Source organism: Nilaparvata lugens, chromosome 4 (assembly GCF_014356525.2).
Source record: "Nilaparvata lugens isolate BPH chromosome 4, ASM1435652v1, whole genome shotgun sequence".
In the NCBI taxonomy this organism is placed as follows: Eukaryota; Metazoa; Arthropoda; class Insecta; order Hemiptera; family Delphacidae; genus Nilaparvata; species Nilaparvata lugens.
The window spans coordinates 72,530,758-72,550,463 of NC_052507.1; the positions used below are offsets into that span (position 1 = coordinate 72,530,758).

At 34.3% G+C, this 19,706-nt stretch overlaps 1 protein-coding gene across 4 annotated transcripts in view; it reads right to left on the reverse strand.

Moving 5' to 3' along the window:
* Window positions 1-19,706, reverse strand: part of LOC111055281 (alpha-1,6-mannosyl-glycoprotein 2-beta-N-acetylglucosaminyltransferase) — a 299,287-nt gene that overhangs the window by 10,084 nt on the left and 269,497 nt on the right. For 3 of the 4 annotated variants that reach the window (XR_005571119.1, XM_039426386.1, XM_039426385.1), the window contains 5 exons: window positions 15,588-15,785; window positions 12,454-12,695; window positions 10,415-10,560; window positions 9,031-9,191; window positions 4,620-4,727 (listed from right to left, as the gene is read on the reverse strand). Coding sequence is in view for 3 of the 4 variants with exons in the window: in XM_039426386.1 (XP_039282320.1) it covers window positions 4,620-4,727; window positions 9,031-9,191; window positions 10,415-10,560; window positions 12,454-12,695; window positions 15,588-15,785 (855 nt within the window). In the remaining variant the exon portion in view is untranslated. The remainder of the gene's footprint in view (window positions 1-4,619; window positions 4,728-9,030; window positions 9,192-10,414; window positions 10,561-12,453; window positions 12,696-15,587; window positions 15,786-19,706) is intronic. The other variant, XM_039426387.1, reaches the window with a different exon arrangement.

A 19,706-nucleotide genomic window follows, 5' to 3' on the forward strand; every position in this document is an offset into this window, starting at 1 on the left:
GAGAATGATTGCATGAACATCACAAAGTAGAATCACAGTGAACTTTGAATTTAAAAGAGAAATTTATGTATGTTACCCTACATACCCCCAACATAAATAATTTTATATCTAATTTTAGATACATAATACATCAATTCAAACTTTTTCAACACAAATGTATATCTTATAACTTTTTTGCAGTATTTTCCAGTTTCAAAGCTTGTTCATTTTGTTAACAAATTTGACTCTACACCATTTAGGGTCTACTTGTAGATTAACAGGAGGTCCCTCTCTAATCCTTCAAAAAACGTCTACCTTCCAATAATAGCTGAAGGCCTACACACAGGATCGTCCTGAATAGGCCTACATAATAATTATGTTCTTACAATAATTCAAATCTTGTATAGCCTAATCATCCTGCAACACATCATGTGTTGAGATTACAAGATTACTTGATGTGTTGAGAATACAATATTTGAATTATGGAAGTCTCGCCTTTATGGAACGAAATCACCAGTTTCTGAAAATATTTTGTATACTAAGGTGAAATGAAAACGATATTGTCAGTTCCACATAATTTATTTTAGCCGAACTTATGTTTCAATGCACTAAGGCATCATCTTCAGTGGTCTTTTTGGTAAGACTGAGAAAATTGAAGTCCAAGTTTGGCTCAAATAAATTATGTGGAACTGACAATATAGTTTTCATTTCACTTTAATATGGAGAAATTCCACAATATCTCTGTTCATAGTGTGAATTTTATTCTGTATACGATGGTGCAGTTCTGTATGAATAGCGGGCCTCCTAGTCGAATACACACATCAGACCGTAAAGGCTCACTACCTCCGTAAACAAAGCCGTAATGCATTCGTGTGACGTCAGCACACGTAGGGCTCCTTATAGATCAGCTGAAATCAACCAATTTTTATTGGTGTAGAAGCCCTACCTGTGCAACGTCACACGAATGCACTACGGCTTTGTTTACGGAGGTAGTGACATGCTATCAATGTAAATTGTTCCTCTACATTCATCTATACAGGCGTTAGCAGAATGAACAAGGTGTAGGACTGAAATTGAACATTATTAGTTACAGATTATGTTTTCAAGATTTCATGGCCGTATTCACAGACGATTGCAGCCAAGACGTATCCTGTAAGCAAGCTTAATAAGGAAATTTTCAGTTGAGGATGGCCGTTTTCACACTAACCAATTGTTGGTCGACATTTTTACCATCGCGACACCTAGAATGTCCTCCCATTGGCTGAGAATCAGCTGTTAGACAATCGGAGGACATTCTGGATGTTGTGAGGATAAATTTTGGCTGACAATTGGTAAGTGTGATAGTGAAAGGCCAATGACTAGACGAAAAAGTGTCTTGAAAAATTATTCCGTATTGATGAAGGTTCCTTAACTTATTGCTTATTATATTGATGACTTGAAATTGTTATAAATATCGATTTGAGATGAAACATGCGTAGGCTATAGAAGTAGAGCCCATACTGGGATTCACGTTCTAAAGTCAGAATCTGATTAAAATCAGTTTACTATCCCTATATTTACTTTTAGCAGGTCACGGAACTCATTCCCCACACCCAGACTGTTGTCTTTTTGGGGAATATTCACTATGTATATTATTTCTCTGGTGCTGTATTTACTTATTTTGTGAATAAAGATTATTTGATTCGATCCCTTGTCCTCATTAGATAATTAGAGGAAGGACGTACCTATCTCTATACTTTTCCAACTTCGCATCGTTGCCAATTCGTTTGTAGGCTATGAAAAATGCAATGAACTATGGTCAAACCGGCTAACTTGGGACAGTTTTCAACTTGGCTTGAAATTCCGTTCCATTATTATTTCAATAGTGCTCAAAACTTGGGTCTCTAATAATAATTCAAATAAATACATTCAATTTCATTATTATTCCAACCTGTTCTGAAAAAAATATGGTGTCCCAAGTTACCCGCAGAGGATGGGTAACTTGGGACACCAATATTATTTGCCTGTAATTAGACAATTGAGTGGTTGAACGCTAACTTGTGACATTAGATTTTGAATAATATGTTTCATATTCATAATAAAAATACTTTAACTGTAAAATATTTAAATAATTGTGTGTAATAATTGAGTGTTCACAATAGAAGTTATTAAAGGCTCAATTTCTAGGTTGGAAATAGTAGATTGTTATGACTGTTAAAAAAGTATCTTATCTGTTAATCAAATGTTCAAAACATTGTTAAATATTTTCAATGATGTGTTCCCAACAAATCCACAATGCCAGAACTCGGAATGATTTGCACAGAAAGCTGGTAAGTTGGAATTGGAGGGAAGGGGTTAGTCTATCCCAAGTTAGACTACTGTTCCAAGTTAGCCGGTTTGACGGTACCATAAGGGGAGCGGTTTGACTCAGGGGTCGCGCAGATAAGCTAACGCTCAGATAAGTTGAGAAACATGCGCCTGTTAGAATATGGGTGACCGCTTGAGCCGAATCCTCTGAATATGATTCATGAGTTGTAAAATCGAACCCGGTGGTTCGGAACCCACCTGAAACTGTAGGTCAATTTATCTCTCATTATCAACCACGCACAAGCCTGGAGCTCATGTGGGCATCACCCTCAGCAAAAGAAAGAAAAAATAATATTTAATCTCAATTATTAGAATTTATTATAGAATTTTGTTTTGTGAATAGAATACTGTATTAATTTTTGAGATAGAATTGATCATTATTGGCAAGAATCAACAATAAATATTATATCAGATGTACTGGAAGGAACAGCGATTTGCACCGAGATCTGCACATCCCCTATGTGACCAATGGGACATTAAGACGATTGGCAGCCCATCATGAGTCACGTCTTCATCAACACGACAACACCGAAGTCATCCAACTACTAGACAATACTGAACTCACAAGGAGGTTCAAGAAACAAAGCCCTTCGAGTTGGTGTAGTGCTAGTGGAGTGAAAAAGCATATTAAATAAAATATTTTAAAGTAGTGAAATTATAGATTGGAACTGTAGGCTTCACTGGAAGACTTTATCGATAAAACATAATATTTTAGGATGAGAAATAAGAGAACAAAATTAATGGTTAGTCCTAGTGACTAGTTTTAATAAAAAAAATATGTACTGGGATACTGAATCCTCTATACCCTGCTTGAATCACAACTATCTACTATAGTAGGCAGAAAAAGAAACAACTATGTCATTGTAATATAATTTAATTAATTAATATAATTATATTAATTTAATTATTTTAATTTAATTTAATATAATTATAATTTCCAATGACTTTAAAACGTGAATCACAACTATTTACTATAGCTGGACGCTACAGAAGGAATTGTTTATTGTTACTCTGTTGTACATCCATATTTATTGTTCATTGTTTTTGAAGGGACGGATTCAAAGATACAAAGGTTCGAAGAACCCCACACGTCAACCGGAGCTTATTGTGTTCCCAAGTAGTATGTTAGTTAGGCAAACCAATACCTATGTCCTTTACAAGAACCAGGAGTTTTTCCCTATACTAACATTTCATTCATCACCCGGTTGCAATCCTTGTCGCAATCCAGTGTGATGCTTGCCAGTCTCTTCAGATTGATTAGTCCTCGTGACCTACGTGAGTTTCACTCCTGGCCTTCTTTGTAGGTCCTTCCGCTGAGAAAGGGGCGGCCAAGTTGCCTCTAGGGCGCCCGGCCACCCCTACCACAGCCTATTGACAATATTTGTGCTTGATGTTGCTTTCCACGACGAAACACTATATAATAACTCTGTTGTAGTTCTGACACTGTGTTACTTGTAAATATTTGAAAAACACTCACTTTTCTTGGAGTATTGAGGAATGCATTTCACTCCTGAAGAGGAGCTTCATCAGCCATTAGGCATTCCTCAATACTCCAAGAAAAGTAAGTGTTTTTCAAATATTTACAAGTAACACAGTGTCAGAACTACAACAGAGTTAATATTTGTGCCTTGTTTTTTACCCATTACTGGTCTTTTTTCCACTACTGGGTTTTTTCCTTTTCGCCCCTCTGAAACTTCGCAGGGTCAAAAGCCTCACCTCTCCCAAGAATTTTGCCTAAATGGCCGCCCTTCTTTGAGCAGTGGTGAGTTTTGGCCTCTCCACCCACAAACTCGTGACCTACGTGAGTTCGACTCCTGGCCTTCTTTGAAGGTCCTTCCGCTGAGAGAGGGGACGCCAAACTGCCTCTTGGGCGCCCGGCCACCCTCGACTCAGCCTCTTGACCCACATTTGTGCCGGGTTTTTCACCCATCACTGGTCTCTTGGGTTTTTCTTTTTGCCCCTCCGAAACTGCCCTGATGGGGCAGATCCCGTGGGTTTGAAGGCAAGGCAACTTCTGGAGTTGCCTTGAGGTCCATTTTAGTCGCCTCCTACGACAAGCATGGATACAGTGGGTGAATTCTGGTTTTCAACACATTCTTGAGTACGATGATCGACTCAAAGCTCCCCCAACCCACAGGGGGCTACAGAAGGAAACTTGGCAAATATGTCGTCCTAAATTAATTTCCACAGACTTAACAACGTGAATCTCACTATAGTATTCTACCTATTCTTGATATGATACCACTTTGAGATACGTCTGTGAATACGGCATGGTGTGTTAGTTTTAGGACAACCTTTTGGTAGTGCTGATAGAGCGAAGGCAGAATCTGGAAGCCCCAGGAGGGGGGGATGGCGGCCGCCGTGAGGGACTGGTGTCGCTTCATGGCGCGCAATGCCTCCTTCTGCAGTGCGCGTGCGCGAGCGTGCAACCACACAAAAGCACATTGTGTTAACAGACAACACACACACAAAGCACAATCACACACACAGACAATGAAAGCCACAACATTGAAACCCAACATTGACAAATTTCTAAGCTTATTCTCGAGCAAAACAGTGTTATGAAAATTGATAAAGACCCGGTTTCTAGGACACTTATTAAATCTAATGTACCACTAGACCTAAGATTTGATTGTCCATTAAATAAAATAAGATAGGTGTCCTAGAAAGCGGATCCACGTTAAGCCAACTCAACGAAAACGCATAATTATTCAACTGATTAGCATATTAAAACAATAAGTATTATCATAGTCACCTCTAATACAAGGCCCTGGCCTACGATATTGCAACGTCGCAGTGTAGGCCTAGAATCTAATACATGATTGGTGAAAAGATCAGCTGGTATTTTTAAAAATCTTTTTCACCAATCATTGTATTAGATTCTAGACCTACACTGCGACGTTCCAATATCGAGCCAGGGCCTTGTATTAGAGGTGGCTATGGTATTATTCACGGACTTCATTAAATTTTGTTGATTTTGGATTTTGTGATCAGAATTACACACACGAATGTTTTTTGTAAGGTATGTTTCATCATCCCTTACAATAAATTTTGCATTACTCAACATTCTTCATAGTATTGAATGATTCCTCTAAACTACAAGTTGACTATTTGAAAAAAAATTAAATCTTCCAATTCTTAGAATTTGATGCCAATGCAGTCTACACATAAGGCCCGCCGCAAAGTAAACCCACGCTAATCCACGAAAATCAACCCACGCCGTTGGATGTTTTGTGAAACATTGCTAGGCTTCTCCAGACATCTTTGTAATGATGATGATACATGCAATGAATGAATAATCATATGGCTCAAGACATATGGCTCTTATATTTCATTAAATAGAGTGAATCCACTTGGGATAGGTGCAATAAGATAAGTTATACCACAATAAAATATGCTAAAACATTGTTGAACTGGATTAAACTAGGAATATTATTATCATAAATATAATATAGATATATATGATAGGGAATAGGATAAGGTATTAAGAGTATTATTTGTATTACATATCTCAAGTTGTGTATTTGCTCTGTTGAAATATTATTGTAAATTTTGCTGAAATAAATTCAATCCACTTGTCAGCTGATTGATTATGAATAATTCTATAGCAATGGTTTACAAAAAATCCCACGGCGTGGGTTGCTTTTCGTGGATTAGCGAGGGTCTACTTTGCGGCGGGCCTATGACTTCTCTGATATTCATTGGAATGACTTGAATGATTAGAATGTAGATAAGCTTGAGCGAACAATTAAAAGCACAGTGATCTAAAAACACTACAGATGACGCAAGTATAGCATTGCTAGTCGTTATAATAATAAGCAGGTGTTGGCTGGCTACTACAGCTAACATTATTTATGAATAATGAAGTCGTATAAATACGATATAATGAGATTCACTTCAAACTTTCAGCATCATCTCTATGGAAAGCAATGATTTATTATTCATAATTAATCCTGACCGTTTCAAGTGAATCTTACTACAGGCCTATATCGCAATGTTATTAAAATTATGTGAATTTTACATGTAAATGATGCTTGGAATAAATTAATTTTTAGCATTTTGCTCAAAGCTAAGTAGCTTATCACGTACGTTTTGAGAACAATGATTATGAAAAATAAATAAATAAATGAATAAATAAATTATGAAAATAAATACGAATCATCTCATCAAAAAATTATCATTATTTCGCAAGTGGAATTCATTTGCTAATATTGGAAACTCTCTTCATGAGGTGCAAACTCCTGCATATTTGCAACAAACAGAGTTCGAAAATTCTAATTTCTAAAATTAGAATTATAAAATTTATTTTAACAATGAGTACTGATGGGATTTAACTGTGCTTTTGTAAATTTATTCCAAACAGTAGCCTATAGGATAGGCAAAGTTGTAAAAGCGTGACTAGGTAAAAAAGCTATGACTATTTCAAGAATTGGAGTTATCCATTGATAGCCTATATTCTAGAAAATATGCTATGGTGAGATTCACTTTGAAATGTCATCAAGTGTTATGCATAATATCAATGATTCTTATATAGCCAATGCTGACATTTGTAAGTGTAACTGTAATATTTCATTATAGAAGATTTCAATGAGTATTATTTATTTATTTATTTATTTATTTATTCATTTTTTATTTATTTATTCATTGTCACATTACATCAAGTTTTTGAGTTTTACTCATATGACTGGTGACATTACAGTATTACAAAATTTTCTACACCTTTTCCAATTTTATTTGAGAAAGTATCAAGTTAATTTGAGAAAGTATCAATTGTATTTGAGAATAGTCACTTGTAATATTAAGAGAATGTCAGATGTAAATGAGAATAGTCAATTGTATTTGGGAAGTCATCACATGTAATTGAGAATAGTGAATTGTATTTGAGAAATCGTCAAATGTAAATGACAAGATATCAATTGAAAATGAGAAAATTGACATGCCGTGGCTCTTCTGTAGCCTACAGTACAGGTTCTATTTGAGCAGGAAGGATACTGTACTACGTACACAGTATTCCAATTACTACCATAGGCTTTGCATGGGCGCAAATTAATATTTTCATTTGTGAGATTATTTCCCCTGTAGCCTACTGTTTACAAATGATATTAATGAGTATCATTTCATGTATTGGCAACACGGCTTTTGTCTCCAAACATTTTGTTAAATATTGCACTTGATGAAGATCGAATTCTCTATGTTCAAGGCGCAATTGAACTTTATCATAAATCAATTGAATCTCTTGATCAAGCAATTCTACAATGTATTTTGGGGCTTGAAAATAGTTTTTTATTTTAAAACTAAACGTTTTATTGGAATATTAAATATATTATCATTATTGAGTATAGTTATGAAAAATATAAGTACTGGAAGCACTGGTTTTTTTAAATCATTTCCCAATTACAACTGACAACTTCTCGATTTCAAATCGTATGCTCTCAAATTTAAATGATACTTTCTCAAATAAAATTCACTATTCTCAACTAAAAGTGATGACTTCTCAAATAAAGTTGACTATTCTGATTTACATCTGACGTTTTCTCAAATACAAATCACTATTCTCAATTGCAACTGATACTTTATCAAATACAGTTGGAAAAGGTGTACTTCTTAATGTATCAAATACTGAGTAGTACTGAAGATTTCAATACTTCAATATTTTATTCTTGAGCAGCACAATATGTTTAGTAAGAGAATACTCCACGTAAATGAATGGTGGTAAATGATAAGCAGTGGAGAAGCATTTCCCGAACACATAATATTTTCTTATAAGTGTAACAAAAAACACAAAAACGTGAACTAAATAATATTGCTCAACATAACACTGAACCCACATTACAATCTAAAACCAAAGTTCACATTAAATATTCCCCTTTTCTAAAACCAATCTATTTAATAAGGAGCATTCCAAAAGTATGAAAATTAATGATTGCCGAACATACAACTAAACCCATATTATAATCCAACATCAATGTGCATGATAATTACCCTGTGTTAAATTAGACGATGATGAGGTACGGTAGCTGATCGACTCAAGGCTGTTCGGTAGGCTACACCTTTTTATTTTTATTTAAATTGGATGTTCTTTTTCAATATAATTGTTAAGATCATTATAAGAATTGAGAAAAAGTGGCAAATTAAATTTTTAAGTGGTCTAATAAGCGAGTTATGGGTTGTTGAAGTGCTAAACACAATTTTCTTTCCAGATCATAAACTGTTTCGAATTTTCCATTGGAGTTTTTATTAATACATTCAGTATATCATTGGCTTTGTTCTAATACGAGTTTTTTCGCTATTAATTCCAAAATAAGCAAGTTATCGAATTTACAAAAAAATGTTACTTTTAATTTATGAATGATATGGGGGATAAAATGTTTTAGTTTGGAAAGATACATTTTTTGAATTTTTAAGAGAAGTTCAAATGATATAGTTGAAACCGTTTATGATCTGGAAAGAAAACGGAATCTGGAAAGTTAGCACTTCAACAACCCATAACTCGCTTATTAGACCACTTAAAAATTTCAGTTGCCACTTTTTCTCAGTCTTATAATGATCTTAACAATTATATTGAAAAATATTATCCAATTTAAATAATACAAAAGTGTACCAAACAGCTTTAAGATAGTAACATTCAAAATGTTTTAATGATGGAGCAGAAATGTTGTTTTTTATATTTGATTCATTTTATCTGAATTAAAGCACATAGCCTACCTTTTTACTCTCACTGTAGTAGTCGTAAGTTTTCAGGTAAGTACCCAAAGAAAGTATATTACACGCTGGACAGCTTGCTTTTGAAGTTTTCTCCATCAGCTTTAGAATGTGAATGAAATCCTCAGCAACATAGTGGTCCTCTTCTACAAAAAGCACCATACCTATGAAAAAAAATACAAAATTTTCATTTATTCATTGTTCCATGATGAACTGCTTTTTAGTACTAACATAGAGAAACAATAGCATAAGTAGATATCCCATGGTATGGGTCGTTTATGACGCAACTTTTACTGTTAACTCAAGCCGATAACTAAAAATTATTGTCGAGTTTTACTGTTTTGGCCCGATGAAAGTGTATGAACGGCACACAATATGAGAGACTTCAAGCGTCACACAGTTTCATGGGAAAAAACGACGTGGACTATCGGCTTGAGATAACAGAAAAGTTGCGACATAAACGCCCTATACCATGGGATATCTACTTATGCTATTGTTTCTCTATGGTACTACCTACAGTCATAATTATTTTATGATTGTAGTATTTTGTACAATATGGTAGTATATGGTACTACCTACAGTCATAATTTTTTATGATTGCAGTATTTTGTACAGTAAATGAATAAATGAATAAATAAATAAATACAAAGACGGATTACAGACATTCAAGTGGAAAATACATACAGAATTTCATAAAATGCATATAGAATATAAAAAACTACCAACAGAAAAACGAAGGTTTTTCATATATTTCTTGTTCTAGGATGAACCGCATTTAAGCACACTATTCGGACTAATTTCTGATATTTTTCATATGAATTTTTGTACGGTATTTTGATTTATTATTTCTCTGTATCTGCGCTTTTTACAAATTGAAAATGAGCTGTATCTATACATATTAGAGGATTCTTCATTCTTTCTCAATATCTACTCAATTCGTTACATATAATTTGGACACTTTTTTCTATGTATTTAAACACGATATGCAGTCAAAACAGTCAATCATGCACTCAATTTGACTGCATGTCGTGTTTAAATACATAGAAAAAGGGAATACATAGAAAAAACACTTTTTCCATGTATTTAAACACGACATGCAGTCAATTGACTACATGATGGACTGTTTAGACTGCATGTCGTGTTTAAATACATTTAAAAAAATGTGTTAATACATTGCAGCTCGGAATGAATCAAGAAACCATCAACTATAATTTGGAATTTTCAAGTCCATAATATATAATGTGGGGGAACACGGAGTGGACCGAACAAGGCCACTTCAGTCTATACTACTTTTTAGTCTACTAGTAAAAAGTATGAAATGTATTAACGGTAACAGACTTATATAAGTGGGTAATTGATTGGAATGGATTGAATGAGCTTGAGTTACCTGTATGATATCTGGTTACTTCTAGTTGGTTGAAAACTCTATTAGCTTTCCACCACCAATGGTGTTTGGTCTGCGTGAACTTTGCTTCTCTGTAATGGCCGTAGAGATCTGGATGTAGCGCATTGGTGCACTTACGTAGCACTGCCCTAAACAGCGTAAAACAAAATAAATTTGAGAGAGAGTATTCCGGAATTTCATAAATAGGTATATTCAACGTAACGTATGCTGTACTGCTAATTGCAAATTAAACAATAATATGAAATAATTTATCAATAAGGTACCGGTAATATTAGTAAGATACCGGAATGTGTAATTTGAATCCAATGTATTTTCTTGCAATTCAAGTTTTACTACTCGTTTCTTGTTTTTGTATCCCTCAATCTTGATCAATTGCAGAGAGATTTCTTAAAATTTGTGAACTTTGCTCAGTACCGGTATATCTAAAGGTGCGTACAGATTCACGCGCCGCGAACATGAGCAATTCACTTTTAATCAGCTGATGCCAAGATTTTTATATCTGTATCTTACCGTTTCTGTAAAAATACAGACATAGTCAGCGGATTAAAAGTGAATTGCTCATGTTCGCGGCGCGTATATCTGTACGCACCTTGAAGCTGCGATTACACCAAAATTATTAACAAAATGTTTATTCTTCTGTTCTTATAGATTCTATTAGATTGAAAATAACTTATCATTCACATGATGTGTCTGATAATCTAATAGGATCTATAAGGATGGAGAAATAAACATTTTGTTAATAACTTTGGTGTAAACGAAAGTATTTTAGTTTGACATTTAGATGTTATCTCTCACTTGATCATAACATGATTAATCTACTAATCAAAACGTTCTATATGTATATCATACCAGTATATGAGTATATTTGAGCTACAATATTCAAAAGCAATATTTTCCATTGGATTGGATGTTAGATTGACGCATATTGCTCATTCTGTAATTATTTTTTTTAAATCAGATTCTATGTTGTACCTTATGAAGACAATTTTACTATAATTTCTTGAAAAAAAAACAATGAATGTATTAATTTGAATACTTTTCCTTTGCAAACATTTATTTGAGAAATTATTAAAGATTTTGATATTTTAAAATTGACCAAAATCAACAGGAAATTCTGAAAGAAAATTTTATCGATGAAATGAACATTGACATTATTATCTATAATATAAGAAAGGAAAGAATTTGATTATACATACTTGTACGGGATGGCAAAGTCCTAACTCCGCCTAATATAGTTATTTGTGCAACTAGTGCGCAAAGTGACAGTTTGCTGCATCGAAAGGAACGTTTACGCCCGAGCCGTAGGCGAGGGCGGAATGGTCTGTTGAGTGCAGCAAACGAACTTTGCGCACGTATTTCACATTAAATTTTTCCTACAGTTACCATTGAATATGAAAAGTGGGTAATTATGGGTAAAATTGCCTGAATAATGTATGTGTGTTTGAATGGCGGGGGGCAGCTGTGTGGTGTGTGCTGTGGTGGCACTGTGCTGTCGTTGTCCTCCATTATAATATCTACTTAATAATTAGCGCGTTGTGCTTGGTTGCACGTCTGCTCACTATAGCAGCCACAGCAGTCACTGTTACCAACTTAATTTTGATTTTGCTGCACTGGTGCTCCATATAACCTACTAACTATTTTGCGTTGTCATGCTGCAAATCTGGAGTACGCAAAGTACTCACTTTGCGCACTAGTGCGGAAAAGTGATTCTTTGCAGCCTGCAATCAGTGCACAAATGGTCACTTTTCAGGGTATCTGTAGGAAAAAGAATTTTTTCATTTCATTTCATTACGGGATAGGAAATTCACGAATGACGCATAATCAAGTCTGAAATACTGGACTGATTAACTTGAAATTTTGCATGAAGATTCTTAATTTACCGAGGATGGTTATAGGTCTATTTTAAATTCTACAAGATTTCAGTAGGTCTAGTTTTCAGTTTGTCAAGTTTTTAATTAAACCCTTGCGGAGCACGGGTTACCTGCTAGTTTGAAATAAATAAGTAGTTGAGGCCTACTCACTGTTCATAGTTGATATCACGAGGACAGTCATCGGGACTCTCCCCTGGAAAAGTGTTGGGATGTGTTTGAATAGAATACGGATAGAATATCTGCATGACTTTGGCGAAATCTATACTTTGTACAACTTCGTTGATCTCCTCATTGTAGTAATCGTGACTAAAGACTAGCAGAGTGGAGTCGATCTCTTGAGCCTGCGCCAGGCTGACAATCAGGTGCCTCAGGTAGATCAGCCGTGTGTGCACCTGCAACACAATTACAATCATTCAAAATTTTCCCAAAAGATAAGTTGTTGTTTGATTGATAGTTGAGTTACATTGATTTATTGCACCGCATCAACACTAGTAATAATTAGTAATACAATTTACAAAAATAGAATAATATTGATCATTTTTAGAGCAAACACCATCTGGAAAAATAGCCAAATTCAATTTTCTTAGGGTCGGTTTCCGAGTTTGGGATTTGGCCAAGTTCTAGACTTTAAGCAGCTGGAGTCAGAAAATTGGCTTTCTGAAAGAGTTTTTAAGATAATCTTAATTTGCTCATTTCTATAATTATTGGAAACGTGTTTCCTTGACACATGAAACACTCATAAATTATTCAAAATAGCTGAAACTTTACACTATTTTCTTTTTATAATTTTTGAGTTAAATTTTCTAGTTTTACAAAATTTAATTTAAAACAGTCCACGTTACACTATTTTCTCTTTATAATTTTTGTGTTCATTTTTCTAGTTTTTTCGAAATTTGATTTAAACCAGTCCACGTTTAAATTACATTTCGAAAAACTAGAAAATTGAACACAAAATGAAATAAAGAGAAAATAATGTGAAGTTTTAGCTATTTTGAATTATTTAGGAATGTTTCATTTCGTCAAGGAAAAACGTTTCCAATCATAAAAATGAGAAAATAAAGATCATCATAAAAACTGCGACTACGCCCACTACCTCTGCAAAAACAAAGCCATGGTGTATTCTGGTGACGTAAGCACAGGTAGGGCTCCTACACCAATAAAAACACTACCTGATATAGATCAGCTGAAATCAACAAACTTATATTGGTGTAGGAGCCCTACCTGTTCTGACGTCACCAGAATGCACCATGGCTTTGTTTACAGAGGTAGTGCTACGCCCCGTTTCGGAAAGCCAATTTTCTGACTCCAGCTGTTCAAAGTCTAGAACTTAGCTAAATCCCGAGCTCGAAAACCGGTCCTTAATGTTGCCAGTTTCTTAGCACTAAGGAAATATCACAATTTTGGAAATGTCTTTGAGAAAAATATCTTGAGGAAATACACTAAGAAATACCTACTATCTAAAGTAAAAAAAATTTGAATATCTGTTTGGAGAATAATATACATCCGACAACATATCACATAAATACAAATAGGCCTACAAGATTTGAGAATGAGAGAACGTCAACCAGCTATTTATTTATTTCTTAGAAGAAAAACACAGATCGGGAGGAAAAAAACTAAGGACACCTTGTACTATTTATTCTCTCCCAAATTTAGGTAAAATTAAAAAAATCCAGCTAACATGAAAAGTATTATTATTCCAATGTTGAACAAAGAGAATAGAGATAGGGATAAAAAAGTAAATTCGTATGGCTTTTGATGGTGGGGAGTCCCTTGCGGGAAGGTCCCACCCCGCCTGAATATATATAATTTAAGCCGTCAATGGGCCTTACGACTGTCATACAACAGCCGGGACCGACAGTTTAACGTGCCCATCCGATAACACGGGAGTGATCTGGTTAAAAAACGTTTGGTATTGAGAGGGTTTGAACCCGGGATCTCTATGCTGGTACGCAAGCACTCTATCCACTAGACCACGGATCACTTCAGAAATAGGGATTAGGTCATGCCAAAACATACTAGTTCAATGCAATTCCAAATAATGCAATGTCACATATATAAAAGTATAAATGTGGAGGAGAGACGCCTGTTATATTTTGATCAAAATTCCTATTGTGAAGAATATATTTGCGGTAAAAAAACACTCAGGTCTCAAAATTTTATCTTAATGAGAACGAGAGTTCATAGATTACAAGGTGAACACGTTAGACAACCAGAGAGACTAATCTAGTTGACAATCTGATATATCATAGACAAAATTATTTTTCCCATGCTTCATGAGACTTCAATTTTTAAAAATGATCATTTCATCGACCAAAACTGATCTAAACAGTATCATGGAGAAAATATAGCATAAGAAGATATCCTATGGCATAGCACGTCCATGTTCCAAATTTGAAGCCGATTTTCATTAACTCAAGTTGATTACTGTTGACTACTGTCTATTATTACTGTTTGGCCGGGTGAGAGTGTAAGAACGGCACAGTGTGAGAGACTACCAGAATCACATATCTTCATGAAAACCAACTATAGTGAGGTCCACGTTATAATGGCAGTGGAGAAAGATAGGAGAACAACGTTGCCGATCCTCCGTCTTCTATAGACGATAGCTGATAGCAGGTTTATTGATGTAATATCAACTGTTCATTCTCGTTTGAGATAATCAATTATATTTTATCAAGCAATAAATTATATTTTTCAATAAATCAATAATGAATTTGCATAATTACAATAAAATATTTTGTTAAATAATTATTAATCCTACATTGTTAAAAGACGATCTAGCAACAGAGCAAAGCGAGAAAGAGATAGCGCTATCCGCTTTGTTGAATGATAGACAAGGATAGCAATACCATTGCTAATCAAACACTGCCATTAAAACGTGAGCCTCACTATACTAGGATTATCAGCTTGAGTTAACATTGAAATTTACTAATTTTACTAACTTTCCGGAATCCAACCCAAATATCGTTCTCTTCTAATCTTATTAGTTATAATGAAACGTGAATATTCTATGAAGTGCGATATTATTTTCTTTTGTTATATTTTTTGTAATGTTATACTATCATATATGCCATTAAAGCTCGTACTGGAGTTTGTCTGTGAGCCTTTCTATGTTTTCTTGGAATAAATAAATAAATAAATTTGGAACATAAGCGCCCTAAATCATGGTATATATTCTTATGCTATATTTCCTCTATGACAGTATTAGATTATATATCAATGAATATCTAATGACTAGCATAAAACATTAATAAACAAATCAGTTAGATTGTTACAAGCACCTGTATAACAATGATAAGTGAATCGTTAAGCAGTGGTCCGAACAAGTCCTCATTGTGCACAGTCTGCATTTGATTGTATTTTTCGATGTTGTGGCGGATCTCATCAATGGTCAGGCGATGGGCGTCCACACTCATGTTCGAGCCATTCAGGCTATGAGTTGTGTTTCGCGGCTTACTGGTCAGAAATTTGTGCAGCACCTGCAAAACACAGTATCAATAATAAGCATCAATTACTTTTTGTGCAGTTGAGAAGTTGATATTGTGGTAATTATTCATATTGAATGAAAAAGACTAAGAAATTGTCAAAAACCACAGATTTATTGATACTTTGAAAGACCGGTTTCGGTTATTACACCATTGTCAATCTCTGATAAACTCAAGAGATTGATGAACTCAGTTTATCAAGAGATTGATAAACTCAGTTTATCAGAGATTGACAATGGTGTAATAACCGAAACCGGTCTTTCTAAGTATCAATAAATCTGTGGTTTTTGACAATTTCTTAGTCTTTTTCATTCAAGCATTAATTACAATTATATTAGTATCAAGGTCAATGAAGCTGACCAATCAAAACTGACCACTGGTCACTTCTAGCTGGCTGAAGCTGAGTACCAATAAATATGGACTTTCACATATCAGAGTCTCGAGTCTGTGATCAGTTCACTGGAAAAATGATTCCTATGAGTTCTTATGCGACTATCCATACTCGAGCAGCCAAGCTGAGTGAGGATAGCCCCCCATTAGAACACATGGGAAGAATATTTTCACTGAACCGGACACGGAATCTGATACTGATATGTGAGTATCAGCTTGAAGCTTTTTTCATCAATTCCATCATTATTTGTGAATTCGTAGAAAAAGAAAACACCCAAACATAAAAGAAACAATAATATGAACCCTGGTAGAAAAATTATCTGTAGGAAGAATAAACATTATAATAGTACACCATCAAGCTTCAAGGCTGTGCAAAGGCTAAAAATAAACTTTCTTCTGGTGTTATTTTTCAAAGTTTTTCGATTTGTTTATCATCAAGCTATCAAAATGAAAAAATTTTCACGGGAGAACATATTTTTCCGATCATTACTTTTTGAGATATGAGCGCCTAAAGTTTAAATTTTTGGGACAGAACATTTCAAATTCAGTAAGAGATTAATCCATGAGATTTATAAGATAGATTTCATAGTATTGTTGATCTAGTAAAACAAAAATTTTCTAAAAATATCAATTTTCGAGAAAGTTATTCAATTCAATAAAAATGACCAAAAATAACTTTTAGTTATTGAGTTATTTTTGGTGAATTGAATAACTTTCTCAAAAATCTAAATTTTTGTTTTACTAGATCAACAATACCATGAAGAATTTATCCTTCAAATCTCATGGATTTACCTCTTACCGAATTTGAAATGTTCTGTCCCAAAAATTTAAACTTTAGGCGCTCATATCTCAAAAAGTAATGACCGGAAAAAATGTTTTCCTGAGAAAACTTTTCAATCTTGATAGCTTGATGATAAACAAATCGAGAAACTTTGAAAAATATCACCAGTAGAAAGTTTATTTTTAGCCTTTCAAAGCCTTAAGATAATCAAACAAAATATTGAAATAGTCAAAAATCAAAAGAATTAAGTAAGATACATATAGTATACGGTGCAACTACATTGAAACCTCAACATCCGAAGTTAAAGTTTCCCTCCAACGCCAAACCTTTTTATACAACCTCTATATTGTTTAGTAGAAAGTAAAGTCACACTACTCAGAGCGTCGTTTTTTGGTAGGAGGGTTGTGGTAAAGTTGCAACATTTCACTTTTTCCAAAGTATCTCGATAACTATGCGATTAAGGACGAAATATGTTTTATACAAAAATAATCTTAATAAAGATGGTCGGTCCTATGCAGAATTATAATAAATTGAACGGTTCAAAGGTCTTCACACACCCAGCTACATGTAGCTATAGTAAGGTCCACGTTATAATGACAGTATTTGATCAACTTTGGTGTTACTATTCTCGTCTATCATTCGACAAAGCAGGTAGTATTATCCTTTTCTAGCTCCGCAATGATGCCAAATCTGTTTTTGACAATGTATAAATATGATTAATTAAGGCAGAGAATCGGCATCGCTGTTTTCCTATCTTCATCCACTGCCATTATAACGTGGACCTCACTATAGGAATACGTCTTCAGAAGACTTTCAGTTATGATAAAAATTTTTCGAAGATAAGCAATAATGAAACTCTGACACCAGACCAGAGCTATAGCCAGGTCACACGATATTAATATTATAATTACTATTAATAATAGCATGTGTAACCCGTGATCCTCAATGGGTGAAAACTACGAAATACAAGAATTACTTTGAAAATCTTCAATGAAGAAAAAAAATTGGAGCAAAGAGATATTGACGACGGCTGGGATCGAACCGGAGACCTTCAGATCCAGATTCACGCAGGGTTGTGCCCCTTCATTACCTGGACGGATTGAATTACCTTTTCTTTTCATTTTATTTTGACTTGATTTATTCTGCTCTCACAAAGGAAAAATTAGATGAATTCGTGCCTAAAATTTCATTGTAAATCTTATAAAATAAAAAGTGATATAAAGCAGAGAGGAAAGCAAAGCAAATGGAAATCCAAGGGCGAAAAAAATGAAATACAGTAGCAATGAAATTCGAAGCACATTAAATGAAACACAGATGGGATCCCCATAAATCATTTTCATTTTATCATCTCACCTCAGGGTCTTTCTGACGAGGTTCTTCGAATTCTTCGAATTCAAAGGCGCGAACTCTAGTATCTATGACCTATAAGAACAATTATTATTTTCCTTTGAAATCATATACCAATCAAATTTACTGATAAATTAAAAAAAATCAAACAAGCAATAATAACGTAAAGAAAATATAAATTTATGATAAAATTTGAGAGAAGGAAATTTTTTTTTGTTTTATAGCTGCTTCTTATTTGTTTGTACCTTGTACCTTACTAAAACCGATCACTGTTTCACTTTATCCTCATATTTTCGATCACAGTTTTCAATTTTTCATTGACTGAGATTATCTGTTAACACTGAGTTAGAATCCCTGAATAATATGAATTTGGTGATGCTGTATTACAAAATTCAACGGAAATCGATTGATATAGCAGTTGGCATAATATCTAATTCATGATTCATATATTATTTAAGTGACTTGCTTTAGGTAGGCCTACTCCTACAACCATTTGAAAGGGTGACTGTTTAGAGCCTGCTCTACTAGAGCTTGTTCACACCTGTGCTGGATGGGCGCGAAACGCAAGAGACGACGGGAGCGGGATACTTTTTAAACCAGTAGTGTTAAATGGTTAAATAATAGGTCCCACTATCATTGTCATCTTGCAATATCATATCCCGAGTTGGTAGAGAGTTAGTGGGAAGGATATTTTTTTAATATTCTTTCCGAAGAAAGGACATTGATATGTAGCTCCGCCAATTTATGTAGATGCATAACAATATAATTATCTATGGTTATTATATTACAAATTGCTTTTTCATATAATATACAGTTCAATAATTATTTTCTTAGTCTATATTATGTAAATTGATCTATAATTTTGCTGTATTGTAAGCTATTGTATATAAGTGTATAAGCCAGTATATATTGTAATCTACATAAATAAAGTACTCAATCAATCAATCAATCCCGCACCGATATGTGTAGGTATAAATGTTAACTGAAAAATTATGAACTAAGCAATCGATTTAAGGGATTTGGTACCCTGAAAGAGTCATTGAATTAAAGTGCATCAATATATCATCCTCAATGTCAAGGTATTTATTTAAACAAGATAACTGAAAAAGAAATCAAACTAACTTCTTTCTACCGATTGAAACTTACTAGCTGATCCTCACCAACTTACCCTAACCCAACCTGACTGCCCTACTAACCTAACCTATCCCCAAACCCCAACTTCCTTCCTTCCTTAATGTGTGGTAAGCTTACCTGCTGCATCATGCTACCACACCTCTCCTACCAACCTTCCCTAACCTAACCAACCGTCCTACTAAACTAACCTGTTCCCAACCTACAACTTATCTAACCTTATATAACATCACCTAACTCAAAAATAAAGGCAGTCATTCAATTAA